Here is a 17925-nt window from a genome sequence, read left to right as displayed (position 1 = left end):
TTTTAAAAAATACCTCCCTCCTGGCTCACCACAGACAGATAGGAAGATAGATGCTAACACTGACTTTGCTCTTCCTTTTGCTTCCTTACACCTTTCAGAAATGGAGGCATACCTAAGCATTATGAATGTCAATCTGCTAAAATATATTTGGTGGCTACATCAGCCCAGTTTATAGACTCCCCTTTTGATTCTCCCAGGGTTTGATATGTCAAAATAGTGCTACTGTACAACCAGTACACTGGCCATAAGCTCAAGATACAAACTGCCTCACATTCATCTTCCAAATGCAGTCACCCCACTGCTAGCAATTCATCTTCCAGAGCTAAACTTCAGCCTTACATCTGGCAGGAGAATAGTCATCTCACCCAAAGAAGCAAAGGATAGAAAAATTCTCCAGTGTAACAGCAAGATCAAAAGCAGTTCCTGGAGAAAGCACACAATTAGATACCTGTTATCACTCCAAAATTGTCAGGGAGAAGTGGCAGATTATTAGGACAGTATGAATTTTACCTGGCACCCGATGTTATTAGCATAAAATATGTACTTGGATCAGATTAATCAACAGGTAACCCACAATTAAGGCAGACAAGGTTCTCACAAGGTGGTACCTTCAAGAAGTATCATCTCACAAGCTATGCAGAGCACCTGTGAGCTCTGGGAGGGCCATCGCTGAATGCAACACACAAGCTACTGATGAGCCCCTCCAAGGTCCCCATGCTCGTGGTGCTTCAGGTTCCCAGCAGCTCACAGCTCAACACAGACAATCACTCCTGTTTTCACCTGGCTCCAGCCCCCAACACCCAAATGCTCACTCTGCCCCTGGCATGGCACAAAGCAGCTTTCACAGCTTAAATATCAGGTTCTTCTATCAAGACCAGTGACAAATAGATTCAAAACAAGAGATATGATGCAGTCCCACCAGGGAACTTTTTGAGAGTCCTGCACTGCACATGACACTATGTAGTACACACAGCAACCTACAAAGAAGTGTCCCATGCTTCATCTGATACCTTCATAATCACAGGACCAAGACAAAACAATGGCAGGAACAGACACTCCGGTGTTACAAAAGGTTTCTCCATGATTTTTCTCTCCTGGATGTCAATGTAATGGAATCTATACTGTGACACACAGTCCCAGTGAGTGAGCAGGATTGTTTGCAGAAATAAACAAAAACCTGCTGCCCTTTGAAGAAAGCAAACCTGGAGCAGTGACATACAGGGCATCATAACAGAACATATCATAACAGAATTATCTGCTCTTAGATAACTACTAATTCTGCAATAAGGAAAAGAGGTATTTTATGGATGTGCAGTCAGTGCCTATGAACTTGTGGAAAAGGCCTGTCTCAAGTTGTTGCTAGAGTAACTTGTTATTTGTGACTTCATGCTTGTACACGAGCAACTAAAAGAAATGTGCTGGAGGAAAGTTCCTATATGTTCCTACATGTCTTGACTAATAAATGCCTGGCAGGAATTATGTAGGAATAACTGACAGGTAAATGTATTTTGTTTCGTTATTCTGTTTTCTTCTTTGAACACACAAGTTCACTTTTGAAGATCCTATTTATAATCAAATCCATCTATTCAACTCTAATCAAAATGCTACACCTCAGCAGCTCAGAGAACTGGGAAGGGTGTGGGAGTGGGCATGAATCCCTACGTGTGCATTGATCGAATCCTACAACCTTAAAAAGAACAAAAGACAACCGCACAATGTAAACAGCATCACACACACAAAGCAAACTTATTAAAGGCTACAAATGAGGAGACTCAAAGAAAATCTTAAGTCGTGTGGTCAGGAACCCTTCCTCACAGCTTACAAAAATAACAGCAGTATTCCAACACATACTTGGGCAAATAATAACACTGTGCTGCTTGAAACAGTAAGTAAGTGTTTTGTTTTGTTTTTTCTTTTCTTTTTTGTCTGTACAGCACTCAGCACACCGGAGTTTTGGGTCATGAGGAGCATGCTCTGTAACAGCAGAAAGAGTCAGAGTAATTATCCACCTTTCCCACAGAAACATGCTAATCAGCCTCTGACTAGGGAAAATTCAGTTTCAAACAACAGAATATCTCTCTCCCTTAAAGATTTTTACCTGTCATCTCAAAATACATATGCCAAAATATGACTTTGTGAACACGCTCTTTTGCCTGCAAGGAACCATGTCACCATTTGTCCACAGGTTTCAGTTTTAAATTATTAGATAATCTCCCTGAAGACTGGGCAGTTACAAAGTACAGGCAGTTTAAGATTTTCTTTTACAATTCTTATTTCCAGCATTAACAATAAACAGGTTTTTGGTGCCTAAATATTAGCAGATTACAGAGTTGCCAAAGGCCACTGTGGGTGTATGACCTTCATTCCTGTTAAGCACCAGAAAGTTGAAGCTGTCAAAGAGAGTACTTGGAAATAATTTGCAGTTTTACATGGGAACATCAAATAGTCCAGTGAAGACCTAAACTGTTTATGTAACGCAGTGACTGTGGTATTAAAGGTTCATCTGCCAGTGACTTGCCACAACTCAGGCAAAAATTGTTAAGGAGTTCACAATAACTCTCCACAATTCGAAGAGCTGTAAGATACCTGACAACAATCATTAAAAACTTCTCATCTCTGCAGAAACATTTCCAGCATTTTAATACCTTTTAATTAGAAACTATTCTGATTTTAGTTTGAATAATTTTTGCTTACCTGTGAGCTTATTTTATTACATACATTTGCATAAAGCAATAACTGTTTCCTTAAAACATTAAATTTACTTCTGCTACATAGGCCTCATAATATTTTTATGAGATCATTTGGTTGCAGTGGAAATGGTTATGATGTCAAATTAAGCATTCTGATTTAAAGATAGCAAATTTCAAAAAATTACTTTTAGGCAGGCATGTTTAACAGAGAGGAAATTAAATCATATTTATTTGCCAAGAAATGGATTTCGATTTTCTTTGAGGCACTGCAATTAAACTAAAATCTAAAAATGCCAGATTAATCAACATGGAGCACAGTTTAAGACACTGTAGAAATTCTAGCACAATTCTTTCACTGTCTCATTAACCAACAGTTCTTCCATCTCATCCCTTGGACACTTGGGTTGATGCCAGCACCCTGACATTAGCCGATGAACTCGGAGCACTGTCTGCTGCCCCACACTATGCTACTGGTACCACCTGACAACGCAGCTCCCTTTTTGTCATCAACTGTCAAAAACGAAGTAAAATTCCAAAAACTTCTTTCTGATCAGTTGATCCACCCGTTTGAAATGCTAAATATTGATGTTTTGCCTCATGAAAACGCTGAGTGATCAGTCAGTGGTTACTGCTCACAGCTTTCTCAACCTGTGCCAGCCTTCAGACAGTGACCACAAAAGCCAGGAGAGCTCACACTAGTTTTCTTTATATATCCCTTTGCCTAATCAAACTGTGGGTCACATATAACACAAAATACCCCCATGTTTTCAAAGCCACAGAGAATTGTGGACACATATTCTGTACAAAACTTTCTAAACACACTGAAGGAAAATAGTGTATTTGACAGAGTCTTTTTGTGCATACTTTGCCAAGCTCTTTCAATAATTTTCAAAAGTTCAGTGTCCTCTTTCCCTTCCTGCCCATTCAGAAAAAAAAAAAAAAGGAAAAAGTTCATTCAGTTCATTCAGTATCCTTGTCAATGGCACACAGAATAAGGAACTATTAAGTGCTGTTTTAATTATACAGTGTTTCATTTGAATGTTTACACACTTGAGAGTTAAGTACCCTGGTCTGGGCTATTCTCATAACCAAGATATGAATCTACAGGTTACATGTGATGGAATACCAAAAGGAAACTGCAAGAGGTTTACAGTCAGTACCATTTTCCTTACTGTGAGAAGCCCAAAACTTTGGTAGTACAATGCTCATAATGCTGAAAAGACTGAACCCACCATTTCATACCAGTCAGTCTTGAAAGAAAAGATGCAGATCAAATAACTGATTTGGGTGTGTGAACGGAGTAAAAGCAATTGTAGAAAGTTTGTTGTTGCCATGTTTTTCTTCCTTTTGAGCAGCATCAACATGGGACTAATTCATGATCTTTACAAAGTAGTTTCCAGTTAGACTGACACACAATGGCAAGCAGCATTAGACAGGTGAAGTGACAGGAAGGAGGAAGGCTGACTTGATGTCAGTGACAAAAACTATTTTAATGGAAATGTGAAATTATTCAAAAATTTCTTCCCCTAAACATGTGAAGATTTCTCTAGTCAGATTCAGACTGCACAATGGGCTGAGAGCACGAATCAACGAGACACAGTATTTTTACATACCATGTTTTTTCTAATGGCTTTTAATACTCGATGCCTCACTTAAAGGTTTCTTCTGCCAAAGATCTGTTAAATCAGTGATGTTCCATCAAACAGTAGTTGTCAAACATGATAAAGACCTACAATAATAAAATACGTGACCAAGAGGTTTTAGTAGCCAAGGATTCAGGGAAGAGTCATGTTTCCAAGGCACATAATAATGAACAGCATGACATTTGTTCAGTAACACTAACTTTCAGACCTCTTTCCTTCTATCCTAAAATCAGATCTATGTATCAGGTAATCCGATGGCTGGATCTGACAGGATCTGACAGGAAAGTTACGTTACAAAGGACAGATGAAAATGCTCAACTGCTACTGCAGAACACACCTTTCAATTAAACCCTTTAAATAGGGAGCCTCCCACCCTGTTGCAGATACAGGACAAATTCCAAGTCTCTCTCCTGCACCATAATATCACACACCAGAACAGAGACTCGACTAAGAAGCTGTAGTGGGCACCTGGCATAAAAGAACTGCAGAAAAAAAAATGCAAAGCAACACCACAAACACACAAAAGTAGGAAGAAGCATTAAGGCAGATCTCATTTCTCAGTGTAGGAAACCATGTGTGCACATTTGAACACAGATCTCCAAACCAGAGTTGTGCGCACAGACACAGAATCTTTGTGTCATGATCCTGCTGATGGCCTTTTATGTTTTGGAGATGTTGCCTGCATTTTGATTAACATCTATCAGTCTTTGATGAAAGATGTAGTCAAATGCTGCTCAGGCTACTCCAACACTGAATAATTTCCTTGAAAACTATTCTAATTTACTGTTTTACTTCCATGAAGTAGGCACATTTGCTAACTTCCCAGAAATAAACATGCATCGATTGAGGCAAAAACCAAAAACCCCAAATAAGATATGGTTCTATTGGCTGAGAGAGTTCAGGGAAGCTGGGATAAGAAACAAAAATGTAAATATGAAGACAATTAGATTTTCTTCCTCCTACTGCCTGGATGATCGTTATTCGGCTCAGGACCATCCTTGTGAAAGGATCCCCTGTTGACTAAGTGCACTTTTAGGAAGTATGCAAAAACCATCAGGAAGAAGGCAGAAAGATGTGTGCCTTTCTATGACTCCATATGCTGAAATCTACAGATGTTTTTCCCAGTACACAACATCAGAAAGAAAACCAAAGAACAGAGAGTGCTAGTTGTCATTTTCTCCTCACCTCCTTACAAAGCCAGCACTGAAAAGACTCTAACCTGCCAAGGAACCTTCTTTGAACCTTCCATTTCCTGATAAGTTTAAACTTATCCTCTCAGAGAGAAATGAAGCTCGGCTCCAGGAAAGAACATTTGTAAATTTTCAGTGAATAAAGATCAGGTAGCATTCCCTTACAGAAACTGAATTATGTAAAAAGATAAATACAAAATTGTGCATGAAGCTGGAAGAACCTGTGGTCAATAGCATTTTACACAACAATCAGAATTCCAGTAAATCAGTTTCCATTACAAAGAAAATACCAACAAGATTACAATGTCACAAATGTAGAGCGAGAAAGAATAAACTCTATTGGGGAAATAACAAGTGGAATTTAAACACATCAGTCACTTTTCTTGTCCTTTTTTTCTGAAGTTTTCAGTTTAAGAAAAATTTGTTCAACTATATCAGAAGTATTCAGACTTTGATCACCTACACTTCATTCCCTCTGGAGTTCCACAGCTGTTCAGAAATGTTACATTTTAAATTTGCTCAACAGCTGTTTAGCTCAAAAACCAAGGTTTTAATACTCCAGAACACTAATTACATAAAGGCATCTGAAAGAGGGGTGAAAAAAGGTCTGCTTCTACCTATTCATAAAGCTGGCTAATAACTATGGTCATCTAGCTACATACCACCTTCTTCCATATTCTAGCTTTGGAATTAAGGTTGCTCTTTGCAATTCTTCAATTGCCCTAATCATCAAGGACATAAAAATCATAGTTGTAAAAAGCCCATACATTACTCTTCTGATAGGTCCCCATAATTTCAAAATAGCCTTTAAAAGGCTTGAAATTTTTATACTGATGAGAATTTTTTTTAAAACTAGACTTTAAGAATTTGAGGGTATCTTTTCTTCACATGGAACTGATTTACAGTGGGACCTGAAGACTGGAAAAAAAATAAAGAGCACATGTTAATACCCTTCAAGTAAAAGTATTTTCGTAATATTTCTGTTTTGAACAGAAGACATAAGCAAGTTCCAGCTATATAATTTGTGGGCTAATCTCAATATAACCTAATGATAATTCTACAAGTAACTCCATCTCTAGGATTATCATTGTTGCCTTACCAAAACTTAAGACCTTAACAAATCAGTTTAATTCTCTATTCTGGCAGCATTTAGAAAATAAGATACACTGGTCAAAAAGCATTTAATGTGCTTTTAAAAGGTCAGTTTTTAAAAGACTCTTCAGTTTACAACATATCATTAACCAATCACCTTCCTGATCAGTCTGTTTTGCTGTCAGACATGCCTGTCCCAGATACCCAAGAGAGGTGCTGCAGCAGTACATTTTTATCTGCTTTCTGTGAAGCATTGCACTTCACAAAAAAATGTGATCCTACATGTCTGAATAAAGACACGTCTGTGCATTTTTCTCTCTATTACATCAAATTTAATTAATCTAGCATTATGCGATACAATGCAGAGTTAACATCTTTTTTCACTATTTGCACCTATTTTTAATCAAAGAGAAATCATAATAATTCAAATATGGCTGGCAAGTCTTCACCTGTGGTAAAGTGCCACCTCCTCAACTTCCACAGCAAACACCATGGTGTAACTACACCCTACCTAAAACTAAATGAATCTCTAACTGATGGCAAGCCCCAGATCCTCCAGAAACCCTATACCTAAAATCAGTAAACTCAAGTGCTTAAGAAGGAATGCAAACTGTCAGGCATCAGAAAGGATGCTGTGGGGACAAAAACACTATCACACAGGAGATGTGCAGAGTAAAGAAAATGTGTCACTTAAGAATGGCAACATATTTTAGAATAACTAAAGCAATCACAAGTTGCAGCAGTGCTATTTGTTACAATACACACAAACTGGATAAGATTTTCAAATATGATATGATGTGATATCTGGGGTTAAGGAAAAAAAAAAAATTACTCCCATAAAAGGTTCAAGGTGCCTGTTCCCAGGGGGATACAAACTTCCTTCCAGCCTTTGAGATTGGGTCCGAATGGATGAACAAAGCAACAACGTTATTTCTGCTAACATGGACTGGCTGGTAGGGAGCAAGACTGAGGTGATGTCGAGGTCATAGTCAAAAAGGCAACAGGAACCTAAAACATAAATGCATGAAACCTCTTTGTAGCTAGGTTTTTCAGTTTGTCCTTTATACATTTTAATATGAATAACTCATAAAATGCCATAGTGCATAAAAATTCACATGTGTATCAATAATTTTAAAACTACCCATCTAAGACTAAAACCAAGAGGACTATTGCACCGCATACAATGTTCCATCATATTCACCATTAAGGTCACTGCTGTTTACTCTCCCACATTTCTAAAGGGAGAAAAATGCGTCAGAAAGTTAGGATTTCACCAGCTGCTTGATTCCTGCAGGCCAAGACTGCAGCCATCCTCTGCATGTGGTGCTGAGCTAGAACTGATCAGCATTGCTTGAAAACCACGTAGAGAACAGCTACACTAATCAAGGCAAATACAACCATAAACTTGCCTAAAACAACATGCTCCTTATACAGCAAAGTTAGTTCATGTTTGAATACATAAATATGCCAATCAAAGACACATATTAAAAACAAACAAACAAACACACACTAAACCATTTGCAAGGGCAGTCTCATTTTTTTATTTCTGCTTCCATGGAAAAATACACATCAAAGTTTTCCTTTTAAAAATGTTCCTATCAGTCCAGTTACTGGCCTATATAAAGAAAATGGGACAAAAGACTTTCAAAGAGCTTAGGATAAATATTTAAGAGGAAAATGGTGACAAAACTTTCTTGGTGTTTCAGTTCCATTTTTTACTTTCCCTCTTCTGAACATTTAAACTGACTGTTGCCCACTGACATTTCAATAACTAGTGGGTGCATTAGTTGACCAATTAGTTCTATGACAATCTCACAATTCTGCCTATGCAAAAATTACAGTTATATCCCCATGGCTATGTTCATGCACCATGCCTCTTACATTTAAGCAAAAAACCTTAGCACCTCTATGATTATCCCATCATGAGCCAAGCATGAAGGGCTGTCAGCGAATGAACCGCCTGATCTGCAGAAAACAGCATAGACCTAATTTTGGTAAAAAAAAACTCCTTCTCATTTCTCCACTGAGCAGTGGAAACTGCAAAAAATATCTGTAAATGCAAGGCAGTACGTAGTCCTATGGTTGTCATACAAGACATAACCCTTCACTGGTTGCCAGCTTAAGGTATTTCTGTGCTCAATGCTACATTACAGCATGCCATCCAGGTACGTTTATGCAGCTCTGCTGTGAACCATATTAGGAAACTGATCTGATTTAAAGCTAACAATAACAACAAAAATCTATCTATATATATATAAAGCTGTACTGCTTTTTGCCAGTCAGTTACCCATTCTATTTCACACTGTCACCGTTACATTACCCTAGTATTGCTACTGAATGTTTAATATTAGCCAAGCTGAATGAGAGCTCCATGGCTACCACTGGCTTTTAAAAAACACAGTGACTTGGTGGTTCAGGAAACAAAGAGGTACCTCTTCACACCAACCCAACCCACAGAGAGCTACAGTGAGTTCAGCCCTGGCATCAAGGCATGGAGACAATTAGCCCAGTATCAGGAAGGCAAAACAGGCAAAGAACCTGTCCCAGAGGCCTGGTCTAGCCTAACCTAGGACTCCAAAAAAGTAACTTCTCAAAATGATGGAAGTAGTGACGATATTAAGATTTAAAAATTAATTTTAAAAGGTTTGGCTGTCTGGGCACAAGTCTGCCAATGTCCGTGTGCTCTCTAGAAATAAAACCTGTGTGTATTTGCAAACTCCATTTTGCTCAGCCTCTGAGGGTCAGATAATTAGCACCCTCCCCTACCTAAGTCACAGCATGATGCAAAAACCAATCCACTTACGAGCAGAAAGGCACATGCGATTTAAGGTATTTGGGATTCCAAAGTTCCACCAAGGTGCACATCCAGAACAGCCACAGCCATGGCAGAGCACGTACAAACATTTCAGACACACTGACCAGGCATCCCTGCTCCAGCCCAATAACCATGCGTGCAACATGTCTAACGTGCCTTGGCGGAAAAGTACTAAGCATTAAGCACTGCAGCCATCCCAAACTGTGGCAGGTGGAGGTATCATTCATGCAAAATGCATAAACACTACTGGCAACAGAGAACCCAAATCTCTCCCCTCCCTGCTGGGTGCTCTAACTGCTACCTACTAAATTGGGTTCTGGCTACTCTTCTTTTCCCTCAGTCCTTGTGTTGCTAACTACATAGTGTCCCTGTCCAAAACCGAGATGCAAGCCTTGCTGTTCAAAGATCCTCCTGGGACATCCTTATCTCTTCATTTCTCACTGACTGACTCACATGCTCCCACACTGGCTGTTGTGGTAGCTGTTCCTTGACACCTCAAACAGGCTTCCTCATTCTACTTCCAAAGCCACGTGGATAAAAGTTAGACATGAAAATGTTGATCTAAAGAACACCAAACTCTTCTTAGCCTAAATTCCAGGCTCTGATTTTCACATGGCTAAGAGTAAGCTCCTCTTCAAGGAGACCCAAAGAATGACCTTACTGGTCAGCTCAGAGACAGTTCTTGCAGGCTGCCTAGGCATGCAAGATATCACAAGCATATGAATCCAGCAGCTGAGGTTAGGGACCTCAAATATCCAACACGAGGAATTTGATCAGGCTTGTGACAAGCTCTATTTCTTCTGTTTCTTTCTCTAAATGTGTGTAGTCTTGTGTACAGGCATTCACTTCTTCACTCTCTCTCCAATGTTTCTTTTTTTCCCCTCTTCAGAGAAAAAGAAAAATGCCAACAACCCACTCCTTATGAGCAATTTAATCCTTTAACACATTGGATTTTGTGCAGGCCAAGTAACATTTTTGGTAAAGAATATAATTGCAATTGCACATTTCTAAGGTATTATAAATAGCATGAAATTATTTTAAAATGTTATGAAAAATGCATTTGCAGTGTTCCTTTAAGTGTTTTAACAAAGCTTCAGTTGAAATTGCTTTATTCCAAAGCAATCGAAGATATAGTATTTTTATAAGGACCTCTTTTATCTCCCTGTAAATGACTGAGATACAGATACTTTCCAGAAAGAGAATGCCCCAGAAAATATGCAATCTTACTAGCTGTAGTTATCTGGCACCATAAAACACCAACTGCTGTGTTTCTGAATACTGTGTTGTAGCCGAAGCAAAACAGCACAATAAGCAGAGTCACAGTAGTACCCAGAGTCCTTACGCAAGTTTAGGTTTGATGTCATACAAACATACAGGCTCTATGCAGTGTGGCAAAGCCATTCTGTAGCCAAAGCAGCAGATCAAAAGCAAAATGAAGCTAAAATTAAGCAGCACGTCCATGCCATTTTCCAGGAAATACAGTATCACATACCTCCTTGTCATACTCCTTGGACAACAGAGATAAATAAAATAGATATTGGCCTAAACAAGCTGGTCAGAAGACACATTGTTATCATTCAGGGCTGTAAGCTTGTCTGTATTACAGTATCAGGAAAATCACCTTTAAAGAATCATTTGAAGCACAACTGGAAGAATTCTAACCTCTTGGGACACAAAGCTGCATAGAAAGAGGAATTCATTTCCCAATGTGATAAGAACCAGATAACTTCAAATACTTTTCGGCAGACATCACAACAGACGAGAAGCACGTAAGGATGTACACTTAACTGTTTGGTCCAGTAACACTCTTCAAGCGCTATACATGAAGCAAGGTCACCCTGCAATTCCTCTTAGAGGGACATCATAATGGAAAACAGCAAGTTTCAAAAACTTGTTAATACCACTGGCAGTTGCAACATGCAGTCCCATCAGGACGTCTCTTAACATATTAAAGGCATAAATCAACCCCTTTCAGCACCTGCTCTCACCCCCACTTTCTTCTCGGTCGATGGGGTGGGTGGAATAGCAGTACAACGATACAAATAAACTCAGTTAAGACAAAACCCTCAGTGTAATAAAGCTCCTTTTCGGGGTAACTCAGTGTTCACTGCAGAAGAGAGCTGCATGGACTTTTTCCACAAGAAGGTCGCTCTGTGAGTGCCTTCCCTGGGATCATCCTTGCCAGTGGGCCCCATAACTTGCTGAGCACCTTGTGGGAGCAGGACTCAAGGCAGTCCTCCTAAGGGTAAATGTCATAAGCAAAGACTTGTGCAGTAAAAGAAACCAAATGAAACTAAACACATGAACAATGGCAGGGAACGGGAGTAAACTATTTGCTTTCTCCTCTCTTACTGTCACAGTCACCATGCATGCTACTTTGTACTCAGAAAAGGTGTGAAATTATCAGCACTGATACAAATTCAGCATCTTGTTATCAGGCAAATTCTGGTCTCTTAAGAAGTCAATGCAGTAATAAGTCATAAGCAGCACAAATACATGTTGGGTTTTTTTCTTCTGAAGGGGTAAGTGGAAAGAAGAGTCTCATGATACATAAGTTGTTTCAGAATTTACACACTTAGGCACAGTTCCAAAATATAACTACACATCAGCGAGCCCCGCTGGACATTCACAGACTTGCAATAGGACTTTCCACATGGATCTTACAGGATGCTACCACATCCAAAAAGATTACCACGGTGCCATTAAATGTCATGACATTATTAAGTCTACAGTACACAAACTCAGCGATGCTTTAGGGAAACAGAGATTGCTCTCTCCTTACTCACCAACCACTTTACCCCCACAATTTTGATCTCACCGAGTGGCTGGAGCCTGTCCGTAAGGGACTCCACTCCATTCATGGACAAAGTAGCCCATCATGATGCTAGGATCCCTCACCTGTTCCTTTCTGAGGGCCCAATGAATCCACATGCAATGAAATGCAACGCAACTCTTCTATTTTGTTGGAAGAAGGGAAGAATGGCATCATCAAGGGCAAGAAGAGGGAATTCAGTCTGTTCCAGGCCCAGCCCGCCCTACTGCGAGAGGAGCATGGGAGAAGGAGCTGAACAGAGATTGACAATGGAGCTGGATGACGCACAAAGGGACATGCTGGGTGCACATGACAGCAAAACAATTGACGTGGCATAGCTGTACCAGCATCTAATTGTTTTGGCATTGTTTGGAATCATGTTCATTTAGAATGGCATTGCTGTGGTGTCTGTATTTCAACCATTGCTCACACAGACCTCATTAATTCACATTACCCCATGCAAGCATTGGATCATTTCTGCACACAAAGAGGCCCATAGAGCCCAGCTCAGCAGCATCAACCCTTCACAGAACTCCAATTAATTCAGTCAAGGTGAGGCACCTTGCAGGACCAGGGCGTTCAGTGGGAAATGTCTGACTATATTAACACCAAGACATACAAGGAGCCTGTGATGGGGCCTAACTACTTTTGATATGACAAGGTTTAACATTTTAAAGGTGAATGTGGCAGTAACTAGAAGGAACATGTAACTCCACTGGTACAGCTTCCATAGTAAAGAGTTCCAGAAAAACACAAGGGGAAATAGAATTTAAAACTGCATAACAGATTTTCTTTACCTTGCATTAGAAACATCCCAAATATTGTCATGTAAGTAAAGTCAGCAACAAATCTCTTTGTTACCTTATTGATATATTTCTGACAGACTTTCTTCAAAAGACTTATGCATGCATTTAAAATTAAGCATGCAAGCAGTCCCATCAGGTACTGATGTACAGTTCATGCCTTCACTTAAACAGTCATTTTACAATTAGCTTTTTTAGCATGTGAGATTCATGTTTGCTTTGTCCATAAGACAATAATTATAAAATAACTTATATATTCTGGGTAATACAGGCAAAGAGTACCTGAACAATGGATACAAGTTATCATATGCACAAAAAATCAACTACATTAGAAACAGAGACATATACCACAGTATTTAAAAATCAACTCCTACTCCTCTATCAGTATTATCCAGTTCAATACAAGTATTGAAATTTATTTACATACTATTCATAGCAGAGATGAAGTTCAATGGTGTACAAGTGCCACCATGCTAAGCCCACTGTTTTCACAGTTTCTAGTCTTCAATTTATCTACCAAAACTACTCAAGGTTGGAATTTTGTGAATGCAATTTTTAACTGTTTTGAATGTAGCTTAGTGGTTATGAAATATAAAGTTTAAAAATATTATATATACTAGTTCCCATTATAACCTTAAGTTGAACAGACAAAGTAGCACAGTGGCAAAGGCAAAACCAGCTATGGAAAGAAGTCTAATCAAGAAATACCTTAGAACTTCCCACTGAAAATAAGTTTATCATTTACCAAGCAGTAGAACTTTGAAAAGATAGCAAGTCACACTTTGCACATGCATGAAACAACAGCTATGACCACAACTGTGTAGCAGTATATGGATCAAGGGTAGCTTACGTTCACTCAACAGGCACAGTTAATTTTGCTGTAAAATAAACACCAGGTGAATGGCAAGTGGATTAGCTAGACTATGTAACTTATCTTTAGAAGTATCTGGCTAAAGGGCAAAAAAAACATTGTCACTGCATTGTTAAACACTCAAAGAAATAAACCATGACACACTGTAAAAAATGTCATTGTTGCTCTGTACATCCATTGCCATAAAGACTTTCCACACAGCCTGTTTTCTATGCAATTCAGAAAAAGCCAGTACCTATGATGGTAATTTAGGTACCAATGGGGTAAAAATCTCCTGGAATATCTCACCTGCAGTTTTTACTAGCAACTTGTACAAATACAATTTACAGTGCAGTTTTCACAAAACACTTCCAGAAAATATTTTCAAAGATTAAGAAAACACACTGATGTGCAATATACAATTTATACAATGTTTTAAACAGTGTAAGACACTGAGTAACATACAATGAAGAAAAGCAAATGGCACTGTAATGGACATAAAAGATTCCATGCATAAAAGCTTTGCCCACTTCTTGATACCTGAGTGCTTAACTATGCAGCCTTAACAGTATCCCGTTCAGGTTTTCTTTCTGACAGACTGAATTCCTAGAGGCTGCTTAAAATGTCAACATTTGAAATCTTGCAAGCGACGAACAATTACATTCACTCCAAAAGACTCATATGCCTTAAAAGGGTATAATTAAAAAATGAAAGGAAGCGGTCATGCAGGACACTGGCAAGGAAAAGGTGCCGAAGAGATTTTAGAAAAATCATTCAACTCACCAGTCCATTGTTTGGCTGAGGTGAAAAAGGCAAACATTACTGAGATGCATCAGTGAGGAAGTTAGAACACAAATCAAGGCCCGTGCCTGCAAGTACATGTGAATAACTTCAGGCCCAGAAGCTCTTTGTGTGGCAAAGTTATTCATATGTGTGCTTGCAGAACCTGAGCTCAGACATCACCATTAGAGTACAAAACACTACCTACATTTTGTCACTGACTTCAACAAAAATAGAAATTCATCTGTGTTTAACAGCAACCAGGCCACCTCAAGAAGATAAAAGCCCTTTAAGTCTCACAAGGTAACTTAATAATTAATCCATTCTAGCTGCTCCTAGTTCTACTTTTTTTTTTTTTAAACATAAGTCTCTCAAAACACATTCAAGCCTACAACCAGAAGCTTTCCTCAGAAGCTACATGAGGGCTGTAAACCCTGCAGTACAAAGAGCTATATCTCTGTCTTGCAATGCACCAAGGATGCTAATGACACTAGCAACAAGCCATTGTTCTTTTTATCAGGTATCTCAGCCAAGCCTGATGTAATCAGAAATATACAATATTCATTTCAGTTTCTCCTTATGTATTGAGTCTTTCCAACATATGCTTGCATATTTTGGTGATCTGAATTGTGTAATAAACCAAGCCAAAAGAAAAAGGATACCATGCAATTGTGTAGCATGGAGCACACGTGCCTACCTGATTAGACATACACTAACTATATATATAACATTTTTTAAGTATATGTGACTAGTTGGGATTCAAACAGACTGCACATGAAGAACTACTGCTTGGAAAGGAAAAGATAAGTAAACGGTTCATAAAGTAAGTCAATGGAAGACTTTTAACACCAATAGTCTGGTAAGATGTAAATGCTATGCTGTGTGTACGGACCAGTGGGCAATTAAAAAAAAAAAAAAAAAAGCTAGATAGGACAGCTAAGATTTATAGGTAATAAACATAACATTTGGGGATGACAGTTTCACATATCCCAGCAGAGGAATCATATGTTGCCCAGCCAATTACAAGAGCACGCATTTCAGCTAACCTAAGTTCTTAGTGAGGAAAGTGTTGATGGGAGCAGCTCTGTCATGGACTCAAATAACACAGCATTCAAATCTGGCCAGACTGAGTACATGTGCTGTCCAATTTTTTTTTTTAAGTCTCAGTATTCATAAAGGAAGCTTAATGAACACCTAGTACTAAGTTTTGAAACACCAACACTGAATATAATTTTATCTGCCATTAGAAGTGGAATACCTGCTTTTTATACAGCCTTGATCCAGCTAATGGCTGATTTTTTTTCTGGGATGGAAGTGTGTTATTAAGCAATTGATAAAAGTATTTCAATTAATTTACCCTTCTGAAATAGCAGAAAAGCCTAACTGACAGGTATATCAATCTCACAGGAGAGCACTGGGAAATTACAATCAAATGTGAAAACAGCAGGCAAAAACAGGTATATGGAGAAAATGGGATAAAAAGCAAAAAGTGACTACCACACTAAGGCCTGCAGGCAAGGCAGGGCCAATATCAGTGCCTGCTCTGGGCACAGTGAGCCCCGCAAGGCCCTGACCTGCCAGTTGCTGTCCCAAGGGCCCACTGCATCCCCTCATCATATAACGCGTGTATGCCTATTTGTATGCATCTCTATATTGTGTAAGCGTGCATGCGGCGGGCGCTCAAGGAGGCACAGCCAGGCCTACCGGCGCTCGGCGCAGCCGCGGCCGGGCCCGGGTGCCCGGCGGGGCGATGCGCGGGGGTGGCGGGCCGGCCGCTCCGGTGAGGGCCGCACCGAGCGGCGGCGGCGCGGGCACGGCGGGACCAGCCGCCTCTCACCCCGCCGGGCGGCCGCGCGGTGTCACGCAGCTAGTGCATTGCAAGCAGAGAGCAGGCCCGCTCCCCGCGGCTGCCGGGTGGGGATCCCCGCCGCGCCGCCTCCGTGCCCGCCGGCACCGAACCGCGCCAGCCAGGGGGCCGCCCCCGCCGCGGGCGCTCGGCGGCCCGGCAGCTCACCCTCCTCCTCCCCCGGGGCCGGCGGCGCGGAGCCGCGAGGAGGAGGCGCCACCCGCCGAGTTTCGCCAAGGACAGGCCCGAGGTCACCGCCGGCAGCCGCCCGCCTCCCGCCGCGGCCCCTTCCCCGCCGCCAACGGCCCCGCTGGCGCAGCCCGCCGCCCGCGCCGCCTCCCCGCCCGCCGCCGGCGGTGACTTACCTTGGCAGCCATGCTGTGCCCGGCGCGGCCACCCCTTCCCCTCCTCCCCTCCCCTCCCTTCCGACCGCGGCAGGCAGCTTCCCCGCCTGCGCACCAGCCCGCCAGCGCCGGCCGTCACCGCTCTCCCAGGCACGGACGGGGCGCTCGGCGCCGCCAGCCCATTGGCTGCACCGCCCGGCCCGGCTGCGGCGCGCGTGATCGCCCGGCCCGGCCCCGCGGGGCTGCGGGGTCCGCGCGGGGCGAGGCGGCGGGAGAAGCGGCCTCTCCCCTGCGAGGAGTCCGGGTTACCTCCGGTTTTCTCTTCAGTTTATGGCGGGTGGGCCTAGAGCCTCCGAGTCGCCTCGGAGGGACACCGGGCTCCCCGGGGCCCTGCAGCCCCGCCGGCCGCTGGAGGCAGCCCCGAGGGGCCGTGTCGCCAATTAGCGACTGGTGCTGTTAACCCGAGGAGATGCCTCCGGCGCGTTCGGAAGGCGGCGGGGCAGGCAGGGAAGGATACTGACACCTTCCTAGCAGCCGTGCTGCTGTTACTTTCCTCAGCAAACCCTCCTCTCCTGCCCAGGGCCGTTTTCTTCCCCTGCTCTTTGAGGCTGTTTCATCCAGTAGCCGTAACCCCAGGCTTCGTTCTGGGATGTCCCGAAAACGAGCTGTGTTTTCAACCAGGTTTTATTAATGCCGTTTTCGTTCCTAAGTCAGCGTGAATGTGACACGTAAGCGGCCCCGCCGGAGTCCGGGGCTGCACCCGGGGTGACCACAGGTATGGCATGCTCGGCCTCACAGACGTTGGCAGACTGTCTGCAGGCAGCCTGTCTGGGTGCAGTTGGCACTGAACCATTTGGCACGCAGGCCCGTGGCTGCACCCAGGGCTATCAGCAGCCCTGGCTGTGCCTGTGCTGCCTGGCCTGGCAGCTGCTCGCTCCTGGGGGCATTTTAGGCCAGCCTGAGGCTGGTTATGCCGACAGGGAACTTCTCAGGTGTGTGTAGCTGAAGGTTGGTTATAAGAGTAGCTCAAGGGTAAGGTTTTGTGTTTATAGTGGGCTAT

At 41.8% G+C, this 17925-nt stretch overlaps 1 protein-coding gene across 2 annotated transcripts in view; it reads right to left on the bottom strand.

Annotated features, from left to right (window-relative positions):
- The window catches only part of SLC25A13 (solute carrier family 25 member 13), a 100360-nt gene extending 83398 nt beyond the window's left edge, over positions 1–16962 (bottom strand). The window contains exons 1-2 of one of the 2 annotated variants that reach the window (XM_082044126.1): positions 16887–16908; positions 14679–14764 (exon numbers count right to left, since the gene is read on the bottom strand). Coding sequence is in view for 1 of the 2 variants with exons in the window: in XM_082044125.1 (XP_081900251.1) it covers positions 16887–16898 (12 nt within the window). In the remaining variant the exon portion in view is untranslated. Of the gene's footprint in view, positions 1–14678; positions 14765–16886 lie in introns of both variants that reach the window. The other variant, XM_082044125.1, reaches the window with a different exon arrangement.
- Positions 16963–17925: the final 963 nt, after the last annotated feature.

This window comes from Streptopelia decaocto (genome assembly GCF_964273445.1).
Source record: "Streptopelia decaocto genome assembly, chromosome: 2".
Lineage (NCBI taxonomy): Eukaryota > Metazoa > Chordata > Aves > Columbiformes > Columbidae > Streptopelia > Streptopelia decaocto.
Note: the sequence above shows the minus strand (reverse complement) of the source record. Positions and strands in the feature narration are given on the sequence as shown.